We start from the raw sequence: 26,154 nt of genomic DNA, 5'->3' as shown, positions 1-26,154 counted from the left end.
CATCAATGGCTTTTTAAAGTTAAGATACCGAATGTAATTAGAATTATGCTACATTTGTAAACTTAGCTTTTTTCTTCTTCTCTTTATTTTTATCATGTTTGATTTTGGAGATTAGCATTCAGTCACTTTTTTAGGTGGGCATCATCGCGCGCGTCCGAATCCTAGTAAGTTTAAGTTGTAATAGGCAAAATTAGAAATTTGAGATTGTAATTAGAAAATAGACAACTTTATTAGATTGTATTTGACAAATTTTCCTTATTTAATTAGGCATTTCCCGTCACTAGTACAAGAAGTCTGGCTTACTTCCAATACAAAGCAAAAAATTAACAGCTTCATGATTCGTGTCTCATGATTCTACCTCTCAAACCCAAATCAGTTCTCCAATTTCTAACAACATTTTGTTCTCTTTCTTCATCAAATTCGACATGGGTATCTCATTTCTCGAAGAAATCTCCTCAAACTTTATCGGAAGCAAAAACCAATCTCTCATGTTTCTTCAATTCAACGAAGATTCAAATTGGAAGCCGAAATTCAAACAAAGAAAGCATTGACCATGAGCTGGAATTGGTTTCTGCTCTGAAATCATGTTCTTCTTTGCAAGCAGTTTTTCAAGGACAGCAAATTCATTCCCTAATCTTAAAATCAGGTCTTGATTCCAACATTTTTATTCAAAACAGTTTGATTAGTATGTATGTTAAGTGTAATCAGATTGGCGTTGCTAAAGCTCTATTCGATTCGTGTTCTCGATTGGATTCAATTTCGTGTAATATTATGCTTGGTGCTTATGTGAAATCTAGTATGTTAGATAATGCCCTCCAACTGTTTGATGTAATGCCTGATAGAGGTGGTGTTACTTACACCACCTTGATAATGGGTTTGGCCAAGAGTGATAGATGGAGTCAAGCAATTATGGTTTTTAAGGGTATGAAAGTTGCAGGTGTTTCTCCGAATGAAGTAACTATGGCTAGTGTCATCTCATCGTATACTCGTGTTGGTAGAATTTCGGATGGTAGAGCTCTCCAGGCATATAGTACCAAGGTTGGACTGAAAGATATTGTTCTTGTTTCTACTAATTTGTTACATTTGTACTGTCTTAAATCTAGTTTAGACGATGCTAGGAGATTATTCAATGAAATGCCAGAGAAGAACATAGTTTCTTGGAATGTAATGTTGAATGGATTTTCAAAAGCAAGGTATGTGGATTTGGCAAGGGATTTGTTTGAAAAGATCCCTGAAAAGGATGTAGTTTCATGGGGTACAATTGTTGACGCATATGTACAAGTAGATAGGTTAGTCGAAGCTTTAACACTGTATCGTACCATGCTAAGCACGGGTTTGAGGCCCAACGATGTTATGATGGTGGATTTAATTTCAGGATGTGGGCGAGTAATGGCAATTAGTGAGGGTCAGCAATTACATGCCACAATAGTAAAGACTGGCTTTAACTGCTATGATTTTATTCAATCTACAGTTATTCACTTGTACTCATCTTGTGGGAAAATTAACCTAGCTTGCTTGCAGTTTGAGGTAGCCTGTAAATCCCATCTTGCATCATGGAATGCCCTTATTTCAGGGTTTACAAGAAATGGAATGATTGAGAAGGCTCGAGAAGTCTTTGAGAAGATGCCTGAAAGAGATATATTCTCTTGGAGCTCCATGATTTCTGGTTATTCACAGGATGGACAGGCGAACATGGCTTTAGAGTTATTTCAGGGAATGGTGGAAACTGGTGTCCAGCCAAATGAGATCACTATGGTGAGTGTTCTTTCTTCCATTGCCACGTTAGGCGCATTGAAAGAAGCCAAATGGGCCCATGAATTCATCAGAAGTAATTCTATCCCCCTGAATGACAATTTGATTGCAGCGCTTATTGATGTTTATGCAAAATGTGGGAGCATCAGCAATGCCTTGGATTTTTTCAATCCATTGCGACTGAAAGTGACTTCAGTCTCCCCATGGAATGCAATAATATGTGGATTGGCAATGCATGGGCATGCTACCTTATCGTTGAGAATGTTTGAAGACTTGGAAAAAACGAGTATTCAACCCAACTCGATCACTTTTATTGGAGTTTTGACAGCTTGTTGCCATGCTGGGTTGGTGGAAGCAGGGGAAAAGTACTTTGAGAGCATGAAAAAGGTGTATAACATAAATCCAAATATTAAGCATTATGGTTGTATGGTGGACCTCCTAGGTAGAGCAGGGCGATTGCAAGAAGCAGAGGCAATTGTAGAGAGCATGCCAATGAAGAAAGATGTGGTTATATGGGGTACATTGTTGGCAGCCTGTAGAACACATGGTAATGTGGAGGTAGGAGAGAGAGCAGCCAAGAGTCTTAGGAGCTTAGACACCTCTCATGGGGCAAGCAGGGTCCTACTCTCCAACCTTTACGCAGATGCTGGAAGGTGGAATGATGCGACTGGGGTTCGGAAATCAATGGAAGGTGAGCATATGATAAGGTTGCCTGGTGCTAGTTTTGCATGACAGAGTACTGTTTTTAGATCAAGTTGGAAAGGTTTTACTGTTGTAATTCTCGAGATAGTTGTTTACTATGGCAAATAAGGTAGACTTTTTGAAATGGATAGGTTTTTCTTTTCTTTTCTTTTCTTTTTATGAGGGATATTTGGTTATTGATTAACTAATGGAGATTCTGCTTCCAATATCTTTTGGTGAATATTTCAGTTCCAAAGGCCACCTGGAAAAATGTAAAGTCTTGTTTGTAAATGTCATGGAACAGTCTTCAACCCCCTGGGCAATGGATCTTTCCGCAAAAACTACACTTACCCCCAGGGCATACCCTGGTATAGTCTGCATACCCTGTGTTTATAGTCGTTTTATGTACCTAAGATCGATACCGTAGCCTCTATTGTTTCACAGTTGCATACATATGGACCTAACTGGACTCTATAATCAATCACTTGAGATCTAGTAGCCTCGGCAGGTTTTCAGTTGTGTACATATGGATTAACCCCGTAATTGGAAAGAGTGTTGATTGAATTTGAGGATCTTACTGAATTGATTGTGTTCATTGCTATAAGTAATAAGTTGTTTAGAATTTATCATGTGGTTTATTGAACGAATTTATGTGTTTGTAGCTCTCTGCTCTCTGTTTTGTTTTATTTTTGCTGCAGGGAGGTTCTGAGAGGATGGTGTGGCAGGTCTGCTGCCAGTTTTTGACTGCTGAGCAGCTGCACTAAGATGTCTGCTGTGAGCAGTGCCGTTCCGAGGGGAGTCACTGGGGTTCTGCTTCTGTTCAACTCGCACTGCTGCTGTTGTTAAGTCAAGAAGACTACAACCTGATGCAGAGGTAATTATATTTCCTCTTCGTAAAAATTCCATTACTAGATCAGTATCACCTAAGATTTCCGAGCTCTCCAATCTGACACACATTAACCTTAGCATTAACCAGCTCAATGGTTCAATTCATGACAACATCAGGTCCATTTCTGGCCTCACACTCCTCCGCCTAACTGCCTAAGCGAAAATCTACTCATAGGGAGAATTCTATCGTCCATAGGCCAACTTAAGAGCCTTGAAATCCTTGATCTCTCTTCCAATAGATTACATTCTACAATCCCTTCCCAACTTGGGTCATGTACAAACCTAAGATTTCCGATCTCTCCAACCTGACTCACATTGACCATTTGACCTGAGCATTAACCAGATCAATGGTTCAATTCCTGAAAGCACCGGGTTCATTTCTAGCCTCGAACTTCTTCACTTAAACCAAAATCTACTCACAGGGAGAATTCAATCGTCCATGGGTCAGCTTAAAAACCTGAAAATCCATGCTCTGTAATCCAATAAATTGAATTCTACTATTCCTTCCGAACTTGGATCATGTACAGACCTTACTGCTCTGCATCTTTCTAGAAACTCACTTAGTGGGAAGATACCATTGTCCTTGACAAATCTCGGAAATATATCAAAATTTGAGTTATTTAGAAATAAACTGTTTTGCGAGTCCTCCACGTACTTTTTGACCAACTGGACTAAGTTGACTTCCTTACAGATTTATGGTAATACTTTTAGTGGGATAATCCCTCCAGAAATTGGCCAATTGACAAAACTTGAGTATCTTTATCTTTACCAAAACAATTTCAGCGGTTCCATACCGTCAGATATAGGAAATCTGAAAGTCTTGTTCGGGCTGGACCTCTCAACATATAAACTTTCAGGTCCGATCCCTCCAACCATTGGGAACCTACACAATCTTTCTGTCATCGCCCTTTACCAACTTACAGGAACAATCCCACCAGAAATTGGAAATCTCACCTCATTAACTACTCTTTATCTCAATATCAATCACCTGCATGGGGAGTTGCCATATACCTTGTCTAACCTGCAGAAGTTAATGCAGTGGTGAAAATAACCCAAAACTCTGTTATTTTCAAATCAGTAACTTCAACATAAACTTGGAGCTTAACTCCACTCTAAGAGTAAACTGATATTACCTTAGTCAGTGTTTGTTTAATTTTACCATTGGGAAGCTTAAGAATTTAATGTTTCTTTGGATGACTCAATGCAGTTTGATCGGCGAAATCCCAAAAATCTTTGCTGATCTTGCTAGCCTTGTGCATCTAAAATTGTTCTTTGATGATAACGTTTTGCTGCGGCCCCAATTCTCTGTCTTCTGCCTTTGTCTGTGATTTTCATAGATTTTCATAGAATTGTTCTTTGAATTTTGAGTCTTGCTGATTTCTTGCTTGCTATCTGTAAGTTCCTGTCAAGACTACGAACGACAACGTAGAATATAATGCTTGTGCTGGTGAATAATGCAGACAAGTTTGTTACAATCTTATACATATACTAACGGGATCGGAGTATATAGTATACGTAGCAGATAGAATACTCTTGAAACTTTTAGACAAACTTGGATGATTTCTTATACAAGAAGTTGAATTGGTAGTTGGTAGCATGTTCTGTTGTTGGGTGCTTTTTAGAAAGAGGAAACAAATGGATCCAAACTCAACTTTAGAAAAACAACCTCTGTTTTTTCTTTGATTAATTATATAATAAGATCTAATCTTGGCATATTTAGCAATAAATGATCTTGGCTTCAGGTGTTGTGGTATAAATCATTCATGCTTGTGCAGTGGCGGCTCCAGAAAATTTTCATTACGGGTTCGAAATTTTCGAACATGACACAACTTAGTTATTGATATCATTAAAAGGGGAAAAAATATAATAAAATCAAATATTTCTGTCCCAATGTTAAATTAACAATAATAATATGGGGGGTGTGTCCAAGGCCAAAAAAAATGAAAGAAATGTCGTTTTCATCCAAATGTATGAACAAAATAGCAAGAAAACAAAAAAGTTTGGGGCAAAGGGTTTGAACCCGTGACCCAACACAAAAGCAAAGCACTATTCCCACGCAGGTTAAGTACCACTGAGCCATCAACATTAATCTTTCATATTAAGCGTAAAATATTATATATACTGAGTTTGTTTTCTTCAGATTTTCAGATTTTCAGATTTTCCCCAGGGGCAGTACGGGTTCAGTTGAACCCACTGAACCCGTACTGGCACCGCCACTGTGCTTGTGTAAGCAAACAAGCTTTTGAATTTTATGAGCCTAAGGAATATCTGAAAGGCCACACTAACCGTACAAAACAATATCTACCTTAAATTGAAGAATCTTGTATTAGTTGCTGATCGAACGAGGTCTTGTATAGGCGGGTTAGAGTGAGGCAGGGTTAATTAACCTGATATTGCAATGCATATGCTGCCAGGCCACTTCATGGTTGCGCGTGCCTCCTGGCCGGCCAAGCCACCATAGAGCTGTTTTCTATCTTTTTTGCCTAATGTATGTGCCTCATTTGTGTAAATAGTGTGCTCAATATTGACGCAATTGATAGTGGTTATTATGTGATGAAATACATGCATGATGTTGGCATTGTATACAATGAATACAAGGAAAATTTGTCTGAGGTGAACACACTTATTTATAAGATTCGAATTTTCTGGCGACTTCTAAATTAATTTTCGAGTAACTAATATCAAGTTTTTGGTTTTTGAAGGGTTATGTACAAAGGACAATACCATACTCAATGAAGAGTTAGAAGAAACTCGAGAACAATGGGCAAAGCATTTTAAAGACAAGTATTTGATAAATACCATCGAATGAGTTCATTGTCTAGTAATGTTATGTTTCATGTTTTTGCTTTCTAGTATTTAATGGATGTTGCCTATGTACATTGATATTATGATGTTGGATATGACGTTGGATGCTAGCTGAAGCATATATATGTTGGATGTTGGAGCATATATGTTATGTCTTATACACAGGTTATTATATAAATTTCTTTTTTTGGGTTTTACAAATTATAAAGGAACCTATGGCAAAATTTCTGCCACATATTAACTATTTGTGGTATGTTTTAATAATTTGTTGGTTGTTGTCAAATAATGGCATTATGCTTTGATGCTACTAAGCTACTATATAATATATTGCATCTGAGCTATTATTTGTATATATTTTTTTTAAAAAATATTTAACTATTTGCGACGCGCACAAATGCTAAGGCGTTGCCCCAAAAACACTGCAAAAAGCTCATTTTACGCGCGCTAAAAATGACCTTTTTTTTTCTACCAGCTAGTGTAAGGGCTAAGTTACTAAACTATAGTTTGATCAAAATCAACTAAAATAATATTTCAATGACCATCTTCTCTAATATGTTAATTAAAATATAGTTAATATACACGCTACACGTGCTTAAAAGTATGCACATTTGCTAAAACATGTAAAAAAAATTATTTAAAACTAAAGAAAAAAATAAACATACTTATATGTGACTATTTAGAAATTAATGTAATAACAAATTAACTATAGTATACGTAAAAAATTGTGTTTTTTTACTGGAATTATCTAAAAAACGGGCATACTTTGGGAATTTCGACATCTTCAAAAATTATTTTCGGAAATCGCTCTAATTGACTTTTGGGTATTAAAAAAAAGATAAAAGAAAATAAAAAAAAGGTAAAAGAAACTCAATTTATGTGGTCCAAATTAATTCCCTTACCATGGTCATTTTTATTATGACTATCTTAGAATTTTGACCTTGGGAAAACTTACTTCCACTCCGCCACTATATCAGATAGCATCCTTAAGTCCGGAATTGATAGTCATATATGCTATTTTGCAAATAAGTCAGTTCTATGAAATCTCCTCCTGGATTCTCATTCAATTATGAATACTGACTTGGAAAACTTTGAGATAAACAAAACTGACTTGCCAACCAATCTAACAACTAAATGGCATTAGATCAGTACTGAATCTTACAATGGATACCTGCCTATCCAAAACTTGGAATCCGGATTAAAAGGCATAAGCCCCTTCATACATTGAGCAATATCAGCCCTGAATCTTACATTGTATACTCAAAAATCCACCCCCAAAGGAAAGGATAAAAAAAATAGCCCTAAAGAAGATTAAGAAAGGACACCTATCACCTATGGCTATGGTACAAAGATTAGCCGTTTAATCTCAATTTGAGTAAACATGCTGACTGCCCTATATCCTATGTGAAACTCATGTACAATTCTAGAAATTAGTAAGGCCACAATTCTATTATCAGGTGCAGATAAACAAAAAAGAGGAGATGCTGTCATTTCTCACTTTCTACTATGAGCTTTGCAGCTGCACCCATTGTATTCATCCCACCAGTCGTAAGCAATGCAAAAGCAATGTCCTCCTCATTCCACTGCACCAGTCCTTTGCTCAATCTAATTAATACATTCACGTCCATTTCCACCACCCAATTTGGTGTACACCCTACCATCAAGCTTATGAACCTCGATACATAAGCCTGCCAAACAACTGAATCACAACCCAGTGAGATCTTACCATCTAAAGCACTCGCTATAAATTCCAAGTAATGCCCCAGAATTATAGGACGTCTTTTAGATGCTGCTGATGACGAGTCAACACCCCAAGCAAAGGCTACACACAAGACTGCAAAATATGCCAAAGCATAACCTCTAAATGCTGAAACTATTTCTTCTGATTCTTCTTCTTCTTCTAGTGCACATCTCTGAACAGATATGAACCAAGAAGGTAGAGTTTCTTTTAGTAGACACTGAACCAAACTCTGTCCCCCAGATAACCACAATAGTGTTGCAGCAAGTGAAGCTGCAAGTTTCACTTTGGTCATTGCTGCATCAACTGAGACCTGCCCATATAATGGTCCAGTTTTAAGTTTCTTTCTTGTTTGCTTAAATGTCCCAGCACCTACTATCTCTCTAACAGACTGCATTAAAAGAGAGATTATTTCCTCTGCCATATACATAATCTCTCTAACTGAACGATATACACGCAAGTAAAGGATTCCTGGGGCAACAGGAGATATCCCCCCATTCAAATGAGACCCAAATCCATGCCCAAGAAGGGCAGCAACCCCACCTCTGCTTGTACTAGGGTTTGTGCTCAGCCCAAGTGTGCTGCTGAAGCAACTCCGGAAAAGCTGAACCACGGCATTGTTGTCATGGAGAAAGACCGTACGTGATGCCGAGAACACAAGGAAATCACTCCACCGCTTTGCCTTTTGTGTCCACAAAGAAGCCACAATAGGCATGCATGGCCATGGACAGTCAGCTGCCAGGGACTCCAGGGCTGGTCCCGCAAGATTCAGGAAACGCTGCGATACTTTGTCAAGTTTATAGGTTATAGTGAGGCTCAAAAATGCAGCCAACGGCAGAGGAAGGGTAGCTGGAGAGCTTACTTCTGTAACAAACAAGATACTTGTTATTCAGCTGATATAATAATAATAATAATACAGTACAATATTAACAATTAATGTGAAGAATACATGCAGATCACTATTGTGACATAAAACATTCTACAGCAGCAATACTAACCAAGCCTCAGATGATTATTGATTGGTGTAGCTGACATGTATGAATAATAAATTTAAAGCTAAGTAACAAAACTGTCCAGGAAAGCTAATATGGATTTATGAACATAAAAGGTTTTCTAACCAAAGTGAGGAAAATTCAAGTGACAACTTGACGAAATATTCTGTAAGGGATAATTTGTATGATACTCTAAATTATTGACTCTCTTCTTTCCCTTGAAACCTCTAATTTTCTTTGTTGATCATAGGGCAACCACTGGCAGTTGGGTGGTGATGGTATCATGGTAAGCCTCTCTTTCTCTTCAATTATCAGTTTTTAACTTCATGTTCACAATAATGCTCCTTTCTTTATTGGAGAGCTTTTCTATCAAACTTTATTGGGGTATATCAACCCATATATTGGGTTTTGTCTCTCTCCTTGGGAGAGTTTGGGGACTTTGTTTTTCATTTGCTGCTGTTACAAGTTGTGAGATTTGTGCGATGTCATAGCGGGTGTCAGTTCTTCATCTACAATTAATTGAATTTGATCAAGTTCTACTTCAAAATTACAACAGGCCGATATATCACCTCGTGGAAGGTTGTATTACAGTGATATCAACAAAGCAAAGAAGGTATGATAAAATGTCAAATCTCATCAACAACGATCATGATTTTAATGGAATAGAAAAAATTGATTTGATATGTATTTGTTAATTTTGATGTTTATTGTGATTAATAAGGTAATTTTAGTTTCAGTAAAAAGTGACAGCACGACAATAGAATTAAAACAATTCCTTTTATAACATCGGTGCATATTCACATGCATTTCTTTAATGTTCACAACATATATTAGCTTCTAGCTTGGCAGTCGAGGGACAAAAATTAGGTGCCATGTTCCACAATCTTAAAAAACTTCCAAGGATGGGAAGGCAACAAGTATAGTACCTGCAGCAAGGCTGGGAACGTCAACCCCGGTTGCAGCAAGTATTTTCTTGATCTGTTCCTCTACATTGGATAGATTTGCAGCAGGGCTTGGCCAATCTGTTCCATTCATAAGAGCAGGTTTCCATATTCCCCGTGTCACTTCAGCAGAGAAGTAACTCACTATTGTCGCCAAAGATGCAGGAAGAAAATCGGCAAGATCTTTAAGCCCTACATTAAGAAAAATAGAAACATGTTTAAGTCATAATTAAACAAAATCCAACGTAATTGTAGAATTCCTATGTCACAAATTAGATTTGAAATTCCACAACAAGGGATAAAAAGAATGACTGGAGTGAAAAGGCATACGCAAATTATTTGAGGGTGTCTCACAAACAGTTTCAGCATATAGCTATATTAAAGGTAAAACTATAAAGACATTACTAGAACCACAGACATTGAATGTAAAGGAGCATACCTGTGGCTAGCTCACGAGGAGTGACCTGTCCATGAGCACATGCACTTAAGGCTGCATCAACAACATAGGGAACAGCTTCCAGAATATCCCAAGCAGGCATCTGGGGTCTTAAAGAGCTATCTTCACTAGCAGGCCCAGAAGAACTACTACTTCCAGAGGTTGCAGAAGCCTTAACTCCTCTGCTGATCTTTCTGAAAATCATATTTAGAAGCACCTCAACAATCTGATGCACTGGACTTTCAGAAATTAGACCAGATAGAGGTGCGGCAATGCATGCTTGGTGCTGACGATACCAGACTTTCAATTTTGGAAATGAATCGACAAATATTGGTTTAGGGCATGATGCACCAACAATAGCTGAAAGTCTTCTTTTGTTATGGTCCTTGAGAATATTTCCTGAAGATGCAAGGAGAGAGTTCCGTACTAATAAGAGGTACTCCGGAGTAAGTTGAGACACGACGGGAGGCACATCCCCCACACCATAGTCAAGAGGCGGATGATTGAATCGCCAAAGCTTCAAAAGGAGAGCAAAAGCATTGGAAAAAACAGCATGAGCAGAAATTTCTTCCCCGTTGACTGTCCATGAAACATTAGGCACACAAGATCCAAAAACTTCACAGATTGTCATTAATGATGCAGCAAGTTGCGGTACCTGCAAAGAAGAGGGAGATTAAATGAATAAACAACAAATTTCCTATTTTCACCAACTTTTTCACAAATCTTTCACGAATACGATCGATAATAGACAGAACATACATATAATGCTCCCTTATATCTACTCCAGCAAAAGAAATCAGGTACACAGTTATGTAAGTCTTTTCTTTGCATGTTTAGCAAAACAGAAAGCATATTCTGCCAACAAATACAATCACAAATCACTCTTTTTTATAATTACCATGTCAACTTGTTCCAATGCTCAGCGCTTATTTTATTCATTTATTCATTGATTTATTTTCCTGTCATTCCTTTTTTAGTTGGCCCTTCTTACTTTTCTGATGACAGAGAGAGAGAGAGAGAGAGAGAGAGAGAGAGAGAGAGAGAGAGAGAGAGAGATGAGCATACCAAGCCATGCAACGAGAAGATCTGGACACAGTCAAGTGGTGCTATTCCAATCAAAAGCACAAAAAGCATTGGAGCATATGCTATAAGATGGCTGTCATCCCCCACAAAATCAGCAGGAACGGGTGGAGACAGTAACCTAGTTATAAATGACACAATATGCTCCTGCAAGACAAGACAGCAAATGTAACAATAACTCGATGTTCACTCATCACTTCATGAAATTCGTTTAAGATTGCATGTCAAATGTATTACCTGCACATTCCAGCCCCGAATTAAGGATGCCCCGCAAAGAATTGTGGCTGCATAAATCTTCTCATCCTCTGATCCACTCACTGCAAGCTCAAATATTTTCTCCAGCTCTGCTAAACTTCCATCAAGTGCATGAGCTTAAATTCAGTTGTTTTACCCTCAATTAATTTACTAAACAGATTAACAGAATATCTGATACACTTGATATCAAAAGGGAAATATGTAGCAAGAAGCCAGTATGAACAACAATCAAGAGGATTGTGCATCAATCAAATACACATAAAAGAGTAATCCAGAAGAAATAATGACCGGAAGAAAAACAAACGACATGTAACAGAAACTCCAATGAATAGGGAGATCATCATACAGATCACATAGTACTCAGCTCTATGATGACTGCAAGAACCTAGCCAGAAGCATCACACGCTACCTCAATTCAGTGAATGTGCTGCCGCTAAACTTATTTAAAGAATAAAATGAAATTGGTTGGCATAGTCTAAAGTCACAAAACATATCCCTCTATCCCAATATTGACTTCACACTTTCCAATTCAAGATCTCCAAGACCAACTTTAGACCATTATCATCATTAATAAGCTATCATGAACAAACAAAAATAGTAAAGCTTAGAATTTCAAAAATACACATTGAAAAAATCTAATAAGATCCACGTGTGAAATTTGTTGTCACATTATCTCAACTCTCTCCTCATAACTAATAAACTAAATATATGGTACTTTTTTACAAACAAAAAAAAGACCTTAATTCTTTAGTAATAATTGGTCCAATCACTTAGGTACCGTTTGATACTTTGATTCACCTAAATTTCACTTGTATTATCTTATCTTATCGGCCCCGAATTTATCTTATTTTATCTCATATTATCTTATTATCCCTTATCTTACCTTATCTTATTGGTCCTTATTGAAAGTTATAAAAGGTACCCTTTAAACTTATTAACCCTTATTTTATCTTATCTTATCTAAATTTATCCTATATTATCTTATATCAACTTATTGGCCCTTATTTTATCTTAAATAATTTTATCTTATTTTATTAGACCTGACATAAGTGAAAATAAGGTAAAAAGAACAGAGTCCAAATTAAAGCAGTGGCAAGTTGGGAAATTTAATCATAAATTATTTTTATTTAGAAAATGTGAACTTTTACAGTCGTCCTAAAACAGTATATGTGACTATTGGCTTCAAACTGAGGGAATTTATTGTAAAAAGTATACTGCAAAGTAAAAGTAGATGTATTTTGACTTTGAGACCTCAAATAACGAAGTATCGAGTTACCTTCGGGATGATGGGAGTAATAATCTTACTTAATGACTAAATTGTGTAAGCACTAAGCTGAAGAGGGAAGAAAGTCCTGAACGAAATGGGAGATTAGAGATAATCCAAACAAATGTGACTTTTGATTATTTTCTGTGACGAAAAATATTAACCACTGGAAGTGGTCTTCTAGAATCCAACACTGTACCCAAATTTAAGGTGTCTATGTGACTTGAGAAAAGGTCGCTTTTCCTTTTGTTACCATTCCTCCATCCTGTCCTTGCCTTCATTCTTATTAAAATTGAAGCTAGTTAGAGTTGCAAGCTCATGTTTGACTGTTGTTCAACATTCAAATCACCTACTCAACAGCATATGTGTGGTCCATATGCCAATTGCCTGGCAAAAACTCATCTTTACGAACAAGAACTATCTGGTGACTTGAGAAAAATCATTCCCCTTAACCTCATAAAAGGCACTCAATAGGGAGTGAAAACTGACTCATTGACACAGTGAACATTTTCAATTATCCTCAAGTTCGGAATTCAAAACCTCATCTACTTTCGGCAGATGTATGAGCAGCACCCTTAGGTTTAAAAGGCGCGCCTAGGCTCAAGGAGCAAGTCCTGGCACCTAGCCATAACAGTATCAGGCACCCTACAAAAGGCGCGCGCCTTATGTGCCTTTTCCCAGGCTCAAGGCGCAGCACGTTATACGCCCTTATAAATTTGTTTTTAAAAGCCAAACAGCATGCCTTCCCTACCAGTTACAATTTACTGGTAGGCAGCATCAAGCGCAAATTTTTCCGTTCATTTGACTGCATTGTCAAAGAACAAATGTGTAACTTTTTAATCTAATATTACACAAAAGTAGGAATAAGAGTAAGAGAGCCTGTAAATTTGGGCAGAACAGTTGGACTAGTGTTCAATTTAATTACAGTTTCTTGAGACGATATTGAACTCTTTTAACAGATAGCTGAAATTTTTTCCTTTTTCTTTAGATTAGAGGGCTATCTCATATTCATAAATAGTCAATACGCATGAAAAAAAAAAAGGTAATCTACGAAGTTGTCACAAGCAAGCATGTCATTTCAACATTCACTCGATTTCCATTTGCCTATGTATACAACACTCTCCAATGCCAAAATATTTCTTTCAGATCAACGTGCAAGTGTGCCTACAATCTGAAGCTTGATGATGATAAATCAGAAGTCATTCTTGCACTGAGGAAAGGTGGACAGTTATCTTGAGACATGAAAAATACGATTTAAGATAATTGAAAGTACGAGAGCTTTGTAGTAGAAGAATAATCACCATTCTGGAATTTCCCTAAGTCCCTAACTAATATAACCAGCAGTCCGGCACTAGGAGTAACAATAACCACCAAGAAAATCAACTCAATTAAGAACATTTCGGAAATACTGAACCTCTGCCTCACCACTTACACAACTTTAGAAGATGTATACAAATCATTAACGATAATGTAAAAAAATACATAAAAAATCATAAATGACAATGTCAAAAAAATAAAAATAAAAATATATATATATATAACAAAATCCATAGATAACATGTAGGAACAGGACAAACCAAAGAAGATTTTAATAAATCTAGGGAAAGACTTCACAGGTAAGTAGGAGCATACCTTGAAGCAGGAGCAGCGACCATAGAATTGATCATCACAGGTCTAAGTGAAACTCCCTGCACTAATGATGACCAGCCAGGCACTTGCGAAGGAATACGACTGGGAAACTGATTTATTTGACCATTCACATAGCCTGGCCAAAAATATGCTGACGTATCAAGTAAATTCCTGGCTATGCAAGCTTCAATAATTAAGTGGCGCATGTTCCCAGCTGCAAGTAAGAATAATAAACAGATCAAAATCAGGCAGTAAGATCAGCAGCGACCATGTTAACTTTCACATGTATCATCTGAAAAGCATGTGCACAGCAACTGATCTTATTTTTTGCGGTGCTGACTCTCAAAGAATATGCCCGCAAGAATTTGCTCCTCCGTCGTTTTTATCATATGAGCTCCTATTAGACTTGATTAATCCACTTAACCCGTTAACCGAGGACAGCAAATATCAGACATCTTAACAATCAAGTTCGGCCAATCATGTAACTAAGAAATAAGAATTAATTATTCAGTAGAATGTTAAACAAAGCCGCCTAATTACTTGGAAAAACAAATATAAGTAAGCAACAAACTGGAAGTCTGGAACAGATAAATGAGTAACTTTTTCCTCTTTCCATTTTTCTCAGTGAAAAGCAGGAAAGCTGATAATGTCCAATATTCATGGCTCCAAAATCAAACAATGCGAAGTTTGACCAAGCTTGAGACGGGGGAGCAGAACTCCCCCTGCTAGCCAGTAGCCACCCCCTCAGCCCCCAAATGATCACAGGATTGGATGGTCACCCCTGCCAGGTTGGACGGTTAGGATAGACAATCTCCCTTCCTGCCTTCCCCCCACCCCCCCAAAAAAAAATCAAAGTTTGACCAACTAAATGTCTAAATCACCAGCTGCATTTTTTCCAAAGGCTGTACAAAACTAGTAAAACATTGTAAACTACTGAATCTCCCCCACTCCTTTCAAACAACTCAATGTTCATACACCTGAACTACTCCAGTTTAGTTATTACCAAACCACAGATGGATCACGGATGGGAAACAGTGCATTCCACAACAGAACTACAAATCAGTAAACCAAGAAGTTGAAGGACAGGAATATAAGTGGAATCCGTACTGCCTTGAATACGCCTTAAAAATGCAACGGAAAAAAAAAACTGAAAAATATAGGGGACTTCACAAAAGTAAAGAGGCAAACGACAAAAAATCACACAGGCACACAGGAGAATAGGAGATTCGAACTAGACCTTGGCAGCTCCACTTACAATAGATGATGGTCAAGTATAGTGCATAATATTTCTAGTAATTTAGAATGGAAATTTTCTAAAAAATTGTAATAAAATCCTGAAAAATACTTACTACAATTAATTGGTAGATCATTCACGTTAATGCACTCAAAGTATCCATCAGCAACATCAATGCCTGCAACAAACATCATTGCTCTTGCAGCAGCCAAATTGGCAGAAGAAACAATAGATTGAGGTGGGGACAGCAAGGACTGGAAATCGCCAAGTATCTGCAAGCAGGAAACCAAACTTTTGCGACGTGTGTACGGCTCATGTCTTTCTTTCCAATTATCTGATTCATCAAGTGGATTTTCCTCTTCCTCTATGAGATCAGCAACCACTAGAGGAGTGATAGACAACAAAACGCACATTCGGGTATCAAGGCGAGGAACTGGCCCCTCCATTGGATCCCTTTCCTAAAATGTTCAAGAAAGATCAAGAATGTGAGACCTGCAGTTTATTGTTCGACCAAAAAAAGACATCACTAATTGCACAGGGAGTTGATGGTGTGATACTGTGCGTGAAGTGAAACAATAAATGTAGGGGTTACTTATCACACTATTTAGGGGTTACTTATTACCTTACTATGTAGGGGGATTCTTATCATATCTGGTTACTCATCAAATTATTTAGAAAGCTCACCTACTCATCTGGTCCATTTCCGATGGAGCCAAAGATCCATTTGTTCTTTTGGTTGTGGGATGTAATGGACTAAATCAAAATGGCTCTTAAAACCTCTTCGATTCCTTTCCATGAAGTAGAAGATGGTCTTCCCGTTGTCGTCCCGTTATCTCTTTTGGGTCAATTGGAAACAACCTCTCTGCAATTGCAGAGGTAAGGTTGCGTACACCCGACCCCCCTTACCCCGCTTCTTGCGGGAGCCTCTTTGAGGCAATGGGGTAATGATAATGATAACGATGACCTACTCATTAGACGATTTCTAAAATAAGATACTGATTTTAGGTTGAAGGGAAACTTCACTTAGCGTGGCTTAAAGGGAGATAAAAAGGATATAGACCAGTAAATACAATATTTCTATTTCCAATAAAGCTGAAAGATTCACCGTACTTTGGCTTTAGATAATATGAAATAAATCAAAATGGCATGTCAAACTAGTCGGTATTTCTTATTAATGATGAAGTAGGAAACGATTGGGTTTCAGATCAAGGTTTTACAGGGATAAATTGAGAACATTGATGATGAGATAAATAATCAATAAGTGAATGATATTTTAAAACAAAATCACCTCATGAAAGATGGTTTAAAGGGTGACAGGGAAGCAGGTGGCCAGATGTCTTACCCTCTGAACAAAGCGGAGAGCACCAATCCACAAGGCTAGAAAGGTATCATGCCAAGTGGTATTGTTAATCGCTTGAAGGGACTTCACCAAACCTGTTGAAAAATGGTCATTAGCTTATCATCCTCGCCGCATCACACTCTACATAAAACACTTCTTGCAGTATAAAATATCGCATGTACCAGTAATAATCTCAACCGCACTTGTTGCTGTAACTTGAGATCCATCCATCATATCCTCCAGAACTACATCAAGTGGAAGCCACAAACCCGAATGATAAGTCTCTTGACATTGAGCAGGAAAAACCATAGACCTGAAAGCCGATTCAGCAGAAAACACTTCCCCAGACTTTTTGTACTCCCAGGATGATACTTTACGAGCATCAGAAGTCAGTTTTGAAAGCATTTTGGGACTTAAAATCTCTGGATTCTTTAATGTTGATGAGTTTGTTGCAAGCAACTCTAATCTCTCAGTAAAGGCTGACCATTGTTTCGGCCTGAAGCAACGCAAAAAGAAAGGTATTGAGTATCTTTCGCATAACTAAATACAATAAGGCAATATACTGACAAAAGTTATCCCGGATTATTGGATCCCTTGATTACGCAACTGATATAAAATAGCAGAAAAAAAGTATAAAATCATTAAGTGGGCAGACAATTTCATCAGAGGCAGTTCCAAGAAAATTTTACTCGTCTGAAATTCTCATATGGAAGTTTGGCACAGTTAAGCATGTCTCTGCTTCTAAAGTAAGACAAGGGCTTTTATCTCCTCAATCCCGGTGTTCCAATCTATACTAATATTTTAAGACAGAAAAATTTGCACGTCACGTGGCACCCTCTTAAAGTTCCTTTTTACTTTTATTAATCTTTCATAATCTTCTCTGAATTTATAACTAAAAAACCTTTAACATTCTTAACCTCCCGACTCATCAATAATCCAAAGTTTATTAAACTGTCAACATCCAGTTAATTAATTTATTAAAAAATAAAATCCGTGCATCGCACGGGCCAAAAGCTAGTTGCTAATATATATCAGGCTGAGTTGCCTTCTATGTTCAACACACATCTGAGATTTCATGCTCTCATTATCAACTGTGCTTAATTTAATTTTCCAGAAGCACTAAACAGATTTCATAATTAAGATTTGACTATAAATTTTTGATATTTTATACAAACAAGGTCTTAAGTCGCACTGCTCCTTGCCAAGTTGCCAAAGAATCTTCGGGAATTTTGGTTTTTTAACTCCCTCTGTCTCATTTACTTGACCCATTTGACCAAAAAGCTCTCATAAAAATTATTCAACTGGAGCAAATAATATGAGACGGAGGGAGGATGTAGTTTTTCCTCTTCGCTTTTTTTTAAAGGGGGGAGGGGGCATAGGAGGTGAAAATGGAGTTCAATCAAAGGCACTACTAAAGTATTAAGTACTGCCGACAAAACATAGAGTGAGATCGATAAAGACTAGCAGCTAAAGACTAAAATGATGCAAAGAGTGGTAATTCAGGCATCAAAGCTGACCAGAAAAATAACTCTTGCTTAACAAGATCTACATTGAGGGACAAAAAAGAGAGATATAATTGGAGTTGGTGTGATCTTTAGTACGTTTTTGTTCTATAGGCCTGACAAAAGAATGGGAGAAGGTGAAATACTAAACAAATCTGCGCTTGTCTTTTTCAAAAGTTTGTGTGTAGTCTAACTGGTCTAAAAGAAAATGAGGAGCTTCCTTTTAAGGCCGTCATGAACATAAAAGAGACACCTAAACAGAAACTTAAGCCTTACATGTTATGGCGTACCAAGAAAATCATTCTAGAAGTAACTCCATTTTGAAAAAATTGTCCGATAATCTCAACGGCCATCTCAGTATTCATTCTTTTCAATCTGTCAAGTTGTTCGAACTTCTTCTCGTCGTAATTATCATAAGGGTCAATATCCATCTCTCGAGTAGTAATTGCCCAGAGAGATTTCTTCTCTGTGGTAAGTTCCAGTAACCCCTCATCATCTAACAGTGCATCAAGCAGCTGCCACACAATTGTAAACACAAATTCAACCAAAAGAATATCTGGTTCACTTGCTCGTGAATCAAATATCTGAGAAAGACAAAGAACGTGATCAATTGACATCATGACTCTGCAAGAAGAAAAGAATGCGATTAAAATCTCAAAAAAAAGACGAAATATTAACTAATCATCATAATTAAACAAAACCAACTGACCGTAAGAGAAAGTCAAACCTTAAATGGAAAACACCATTGTAAATATCAAAAGAAGAAAATACATCAATGAAAGAAGTGAAAGAGAATTTCAAATTCTATACAAATCATGCTTAAATTGCTGCATAACTTAACCTAATGGAAGATATAAGTCCAATGATTTACCAAAATAGGGTCTGCCATTTGCCTATTACTGCTATGTCACTAGTTGTTCATCACACAAGAGGTGATCATCCTTCCATAGTCTGCATTAAGGTTGAAACTTTTGATCTACCAGAAAAGGTCTGGAGCCCAAATCAGCCCACCCCATTTGGTGTTTCTAATCCAAATTTATGAGTACTAACCTGATACCATCTCAGTATTAAGAAACACAAAAAAGGAAGAAGATAAAGCTGACATTAACAGCAATGAAAATAATGTTGCATGCACAAAAAGGTTTATTTCAGCAAAGCAACAACTACAACCCAAAGGCTTTCTTGTGTGGATTTGAGTAGTTTTGGTCAAAACTCAAAGTCAACGATACTTATATGCAGTTGTTCGTGGTTGGTTTTATTGGCTATATGGTTATTTTTATGTTAGGGTAGTTGGGTGGCAATGGATGTTTGGTGTGCAGAGAAACTACTAGACTTATTCCTAGTCCACTTAGGATCAGCCACAGCCCACAGCTTTTAATGTTTTAGTACCAGTTCTACATGGTTTTACTAGTCCCTCAATTTGATGTGAAGGTAGTTGGGTGGCAAGGCAACGGATGTTTGGCGTGCAAGAGAGCTACTATGCTTACTCCTAGTCCGCTTAGGATCAGCCACAACTTTTAATGTTTTAGTAGGAGTTCTACATGCTTTTACTAGTCCCCTAAGGATTGGATTTTTACGCATAGAAAAAACGGATGTATTTTATTATCGTTATAGTCCCAGTCTAATTAGGTGTTTATTTTCAATGTATTTTAGGATTATTTGTTAGACTATTCTAGAATTCATATTGCATACACAAAGAGCTTTTAGGATGTCATTTTATTTACGTGTGTTTGAGATTAATAGAGTTCAAAGTATTGTGATAAAACTTACTCCCTCCGTTCCTGTTTAAGTGCAAGACATAAAATCATATTCGAGGAAGTTGTAAAAACTAGAAGTGTTGCACTTATTCTGGAACGGCCATTTAAGGCAAGTGTTACACTTATTCATGATAAGAGGGAGTATGAGAATAAGAGAGATGCTTATTCACCCAATCTATAATGTCTAGTTTGGTTTATTGTTCGGTACTTGTGAACAAAAACCGTTTTATTTTAGGTCCATTCGACTCAAAATTAACACCTCGGTTTTGTGAAGTCTGTTTGACGTAACAAACTCATCACTCACACTTCTCAAACAAATAGGTTATTGAGATTGACATGTTAAGAACTAAATAAAGCCATCTCCAATAGACCAGCTAAGTTGAGCACAAAGCAACCAATTAAGTTAACACATAGAATCCCCTTATTGTGCCACTATGAAGCAGAAAACCTGTAATACCAAAGTCAATGAAAGATTGAAAACATTGAATATCACAAGAAATGCTTATATAACTTCTTTTTTTGGAAGAACATCCCAAGATCCAGCAGCTAACAAACTAACGGGATCTTTGCAAGTAACAATTAGCTAACAATGCCTATCAACATGCATAATTGAATAGACAATCGTAAAATGATTTAACACATGGACATAGAACTAATACATTCTCTAAATAGCACTTACCCAGAGGGGGGGGGGGGGGGAGACAGCTCACTAGCTCAGTACCTCATATTCTAGCTCAAAGCAATCGACAACAATAAAGCTTAACTATCGAATTACTATTTTATTCAACAATATCATCTAATCCCATGAATAGCCTGATAGCATCGGTCTTCATAGCCAGTTATAAACACCATAAACTTGCTTTCCAGTGATTCTTTCAGAAATTATCCAACACCTACTCAGCATTGTTGCATTATTTGTGCACACTTCTTACAATTGCCATAAACATAAAACTGAAGCGGCACATTACTAAATGACATTTCCCTCTCAAAGCATATGTATTTAGAACTTACTTTCCAAAAGCAGGCACACTGATCTGAGACTTCAACTTAAAAGCATGTCTCTTCAAAAGTTCCATGTAGAGCCTATATCCAGTGGGTTGAGAATGTCGGCATGGAATGACCCTGTAGACAAAGAAAAGACATGTAAAGCGTAAGTATGAAACAAATTCAATAAGCTTCAATGGAAAATTCGTAGAGCAGAAGACATGAGAATTTAAATTCTAAGTTTATGGAAATGTCAGAGACCAGAATAATAGGAAAGACCACAAAAGTAAGATGAAGTCAGCAAAGCAAAAGCCACAATTATCATATATGGGATAGTGAAATGCATTACACATTAAAAGATAAAATCTAGGAAACAGCTGCGCTTTCCCTAATGAAGCTGACATGAGAGAAGATTTTAAAGGGAATAACTATCAAAAGTTGTCTGAATAACTTAATGGCATGTTTGGGAATCTGAATTTCATTTGAAGTTATGGATTTGGTCCAATTCACTTGTTTGGAAACACATGGAATTTGGAATTGGACTTGGTCCAAATCCAACCCTTACAAAAATAAGTTCATTTTAAAGAATTTGAAATGCCATTTCAATTCCACAGAATGGCACTAATCATGATCAACAGCTATCACCTCTCTCCTCCTTGTCCACTTTCTCCTAACAACTCATTCTCTCACTCCTCTGCTAAAACCACCACCGCCTTCACGACAGCTCCACCACCATCTTCTCGTCGACCACCTCCATAACCACCCTATCCACCTATGTAATAGCCGCCTTCACTTTCACAACTCACGAGCAGCAACCACCTCTAGCCGCCATTACTCATCCATGTTATAATTTTTACGATTTGCTAAATTATTTCTATCAAATTCTTCTATAATCAAAATCGGATCCTGATTCAGTAATTATTTTTAGCTCAAAGTGGCATAGAGGATTTCTTTGACTGATTCAGTTAGCATATCATTTGGGGAAATTATGGCTGAAGGTATAATTTCCATAGGAAGGCTACTGACCATTAATGGCTTGCCAATGTGAACTATCCTGTATTTTGATGTTCCACTTCATTACCTTTGGTACGCAGAAATCTTCCATTGGTAATCTTGATGATTAAATTTAAAGTTCAATTGGTAATCTTCAATAACATTTTGATGTATATTGAATTGTCGATCTATGTCTAGGACAAAGTTACACACTTTCTCTGCAATTGTACCACACTTTCTCTCTCTTTTTTTTTAATGGAATTTTGGGGATCAAGCTATACTACTACATTACTACATTTTTCTACTCTGCATTGTTATAGAAGAAAAAAACAACAATCCAATAATTTTTTTTGTAATTATAGAATTGAAATATCACTTATTACCCAAACACTATGTTCGAATTGAAATTATTTGTGTTTGCCAAACACTTTATCTGGAATTCAATTTTAGCATTTCAATTCCCATATTTGAATTCAAGAATTTCAAATGAAATCTAAGTTACCAAACACTACCTAAGAGTAAACCATTCCATTCTAGTGTATAGTGACATTAAATGTTCTAAATTAGAAAGAAATACAACACCTAGGGACAAAAGTGAATAGGAAAGGTAAACTCACTTTTATTAGCTTTAATCAACTGCTTGTCAACAAATGCACCAAGAATCATCATTAATTCATTGATACATGTACCACCAACATGAGCAAAAACACATTACTTTATTTCAAATAAAAGTTAGTAGAGATCGCGCAAAACACAACCTGCTTTTCTATCCACGTTTTTAAAGAAATTATTGTTGGAATAGTCATAAAAGACCAACCATACACGTACAACTCAGAAAAGAATTAGCACTTCAATTAGATGTTGGTTTGTTTGGCGAGTATGATGCCAAGTTGCCAACACTTGCTTGAATTTGGTAAGTGAGCCACAAGATTTTTCATATTATGAGATATGCATCCATCCAAGGAAAATACAGTTTTTCGGGTTAGTTCAAAGTATTAACCTCGTGAGTACATGAAGAACACAGTTTATAGGTTGCTTTCGAGGAAATGATATGACTAAGTTGTAACAATCAAATGACCGAACACATAGAGGAAGTGGATACACTTTCTGCAACATCCCTCAAAAGTCCAACAGTTTGAGTAAATGTTAATCACTATTAAACCACAATCCAAAACTAGTTTTACTACTCCATCCCAAAAGAAAGTTCTTCGGTACAGTCTTGCAGAACCCAGAGATTATCACTGTGATGCAGGCCTAAATTTTATCAAATAAAAACAATGAACTAGTAACAAAAGAAATGCACAAGATTGACAACAGGATCAAGAAAGAGAAAGTGTCAAAATTCAAACACCCAAAGACGAATTGGGAGAAGCTGAAACGACAAAGCCTAGGGCTTTTTAGCCTGCAAGACTTTGAAAGGGGTTTCTCCCGTATAAGGTACTACACTGTAACGTCGGCTGTTGCTTTTCTTAATGCTTCGCACTAAGCGTGTAAACAAAAGCATCTAAGATAATAAGACATAGGTTTGCATAACTTGTTACATATAAAGAACCTTAAATCATCCACCAATTTTCTGATTTCAAAAGAAAATAATGGGTACCAGGTTCAACCCATAGAACGTTTGGTTGACACTGATTGTTACCAACCCTTACAAGGAGGCCATAAAACAATTTCTTTAATACAACAGTGATTAAGCATAGTGTGGGAGTCAGTAACCGAGCTCCATCCAGTCAATCTCCTAGATTGAAATCCGAAACTGTTTAAGAATGTAGAAAAATAAGAGAAAATGCAGATTTTGAGATTGTAGACTCAATCATTTCGATCACTCAAATCCTTTGAAGAGGAATGAGAAAATCCAAGCGTTGATCCAAATTGCCAAGAAGATTACAAACTCAGATGCAAAAAGACAATAACAAAATCCTAATATACCCACAACACAAAAAAGCGAACAAAATTGCAAAATTCAGATCAAATGACCATTAAAACAGTGCAAAATAACATAACTAAAATGACCCAGAATAAAAATAACAATCAGAAACAAACCTAGTAGAAAGGAGAGCAAGAACAAGCAAAGGAGGAACCATGTTCAACATAAGGGCCCTTTCTAGAAACTTCCACGCAGAAGGGACGTTATTGTCCCACAAAATGTAGGACACCATAGTATGTGAAAGTTCTATAGAAGGCAAAGAAACACCTGCACAGCTTAAATTTGAGGAAATTTGTATCGCCCACAAAAAAGGGTCAGTGCCCTTTTGTTGGGCGACCTTCGTAAGGGCTACTACAGTTTCCCATACGGTGTTCTTTTCTGTCGCAATTGCCATTGAAGAGGATGAGAGAGAAAATGAGGGACCCCAGGAAGGAGGGAGGGAATGTGGGAGGGAAGAGGTTTATTCTACTAACTTTGTTGGGGTTTGTTAGCCTGATGATTTTGAACCAACAAATTATTTGAATGGAAGTCAAAGCAACTTTGCCACTTTGGTAAATTGATTTTGGTAAATTGATTTTGTTGAGTTTTTAATAATTGAGAACAAATTTACAATGGAACATGGACGTCATGGAGCAAGGTTCACTCTACTTTGGGGAACTTTTAATTTGTACTGAATTGAAAAAGTTTTAACTTGTAATTTTTTTTTATAAGGTACAACTAACTCATTAATAAAACAAATGTAAAACAAGTTTGGAGCAAATAAATTTCTAATTCTATAAAACCATGATCATTATGGATGAGATCTGACAAAAACTTTCTATATGGAGTCTTTCAATCTGTTGTAGATTTGAAATTGAATTAAATATGATTTGATTGATTATAGACGTTGAACTGTCATTTGTAGTAACATCGCACAAATCTTTTTCATCAATAAATCAACTTTTTCTGCGAAATAAAAGATATAGCCTTAAACTCTCACAAGGAAACAATAATAGCGTAGAGAAAACAAAACTTTTAACTTGTATTGTATTGTATACTAGAATTAAGCCCGTGCATCATGCATAATTTGTTACTTTTTATGGGGTAATTAGATAGCATGTCGTAGAATATTTCACTTAAAGAATGGGATTTGAGTCCGTAATAATAGCCTTCGTTAATGATATTTTTTTTGGTGCGGTAATGTAGCTGCATTATATAGAGCATGGTAGTTGACTCCTAGTAAAATTTATCTCATATTATCTTTTACTAAGCATTTTTTTATCTATTTAGACTCCGAACAAAATTTATCTCTTTTTATCTTTTTATTAGTAGTTGACTCATATTAACATTACTAAGTATTTATTTATCTATTGATATCTCCTCTATCTATCTGGACTCCTATAAAAAATTATCTGTTATTATCTTTTTACCAGTAATTGACTCCTATTAAATTTACTAAGTGTTTAGTTATCTTTTACCGAGTCTTTATTTATCTATTTTTATTTTAATAAATCTGAAATAACCCTAAATTTTACCCCAGATTGATTTTAATCGGATCTTGTAATTTAATTAATTAAAGTTTTGAATTTTATGTCTCAAATTATGTTAATTGATATTTGGAATATGAAATTGGTGCATAGTGAAATCAAAGTTTTCCATAATTTAATTTTATAGAAAGATTTGGAAATTATTGAAGTTAATTTAAATGGGGTGTATAATATAATTAATTTGAAGTAGTAATTTATACTAGTATTAGAAAGCTCATTTTACACTAGTTTAACATCGAGCTTATACTTGAAATACGTTCAAACTCAAATTAGTTCGAATGCTAATGATATCAAGCTATAGTGTAGAACTCGGTTCGACTCAACTCATTTAAAATTCATGTTTTATTAAGCTAGCTTAACCTTGTTTTGACGTTGCATGTGTACTACTCCCTCCGTCCCTTAATACTCGAACCGCTTTTCTTTTCGGGTCGTCC

General features: G+C 36.5%; 3 protein-coding genes across 6 annotated transcripts; 2 read left to right on the top strand and 1 right to left on the bottom strand.

The window, feature by feature from the left end:
* The first annotated feature begins 274 nt into the window (after nucleotides 1–274).
* Nucleotides 275–6,433, top strand: LOC110774899 (pentatricopeptide repeat-containing protein At5g19020, mitochondrial). Of its 3 annotated transcripts, none has more exons than XM_056839943.1 (3): nucleotides 275–2,443; nucleotides 3,132–3,307; nucleotides 6,024–6,433. In XM_056839943.1, exons 1-2 carry the CDS (start codon nucleotides 349–351, stop codon nucleotides 3,140–3,142), a joined length of 2,106 nt encoding a protein of 701 aa, XP_056695921.1. In that variant the 5' UTR covers nucleotides 275–348; the 3' UTR covers nucleotides 3,143–3,307; nucleotides 6,024–6,433. The 3 variants fall into 3 exon arrangements, with proteins under 3 accessions (XP_056695921.1, XP_021835183.2, XP_021835182.2); XM_021979491.2 differs by having other exon boundaries at nucleotides 2,683–3,307; XM_021979490.2 differs by having other exon boundaries at nucleotides 276–2,563; nucleotides 2,683–3,307.
* LOC130469575 (probable leucine-rich repeat receptor-like protein kinase At2g33170) lies at nucleotides 3,147–4,649 on the top strand. The gene is made up of 4 exons (XM_056838941.1): nucleotides 3,147–3,158; nucleotides 3,216–3,307; nucleotides 3,874–4,362; nucleotides 4,529–4,649. Exons 1-4 carry the CDS (start codon nucleotides 3,147–3,149, stop codon nucleotides 4,647–4,649), a joined length of 714 nt encoding a protein of 237 aa, XP_056694919.1.
* Nucleotides 6,434–7,315: 882 nt separating the features above from the next.
* On the bottom strand, nucleotides 7,316–24,838 carry LOC110774900 (mediator of RNA polymerase II transcription subunit 33A). Of its 2 annotated transcripts, none has more exons than XM_021979493.2 (12): nucleotides 24,311–24,838; nucleotides 21,302–21,412; nucleotides 18,810–19,157; nucleotides 17,214–17,527; nucleotides 17,035–17,126; nucleotides 15,808–16,150; nucleotides 14,462–14,672; nucleotides 11,548–11,662; nucleotides 11,296–11,457; nucleotides 10,234–10,885; nucleotides 9,780–9,986; nucleotides 7,316–8,722 (listed from the first exon to the last, which is right to left on the bottom strand). In XM_021979493.2, the coding sequence occupies exons 1-12, from the start codon at nucleotides 24,586–24,588 to the stop codon at nucleotides 7,611–7,613; spliced, it is 3,945 nt and encodes a 1,314-aa protein (XP_021835185.2). In that variant the 5' UTR covers nucleotides 24,589–24,838; the 3' UTR covers nucleotides 7,316–7,610. The 2 variants fall into 2 exon arrangements, with proteins under 2 accessions (XP_021835185.2, XP_021835184.2); XM_021979492.2 differs by having other exon boundaries at nucleotides 7,316–8,725; nucleotides 24,311–24,835.
* Nucleotides 24,839–26,154: the final 1,316 nt, after the last annotated feature.

This window comes from Spinacia oleracea, chromosome 3 (genome assembly GCF_020520425.1).
Source record: "Spinacia oleracea cultivar Varoflay chromosome 3, BTI_SOV_V1, whole genome shotgun sequence".
Taxonomy (NCBI): Eukaryota; Viridiplantae; Streptophyta; class Magnoliopsida; order Caryophyllales; family Amaranthaceae; genus Spinacia; species Spinacia oleracea.
The sequence above is the reverse complement of the archived record's forward strand: the minus strand, read 5'-3'. Positions and strand labels throughout refer to the sequence as shown.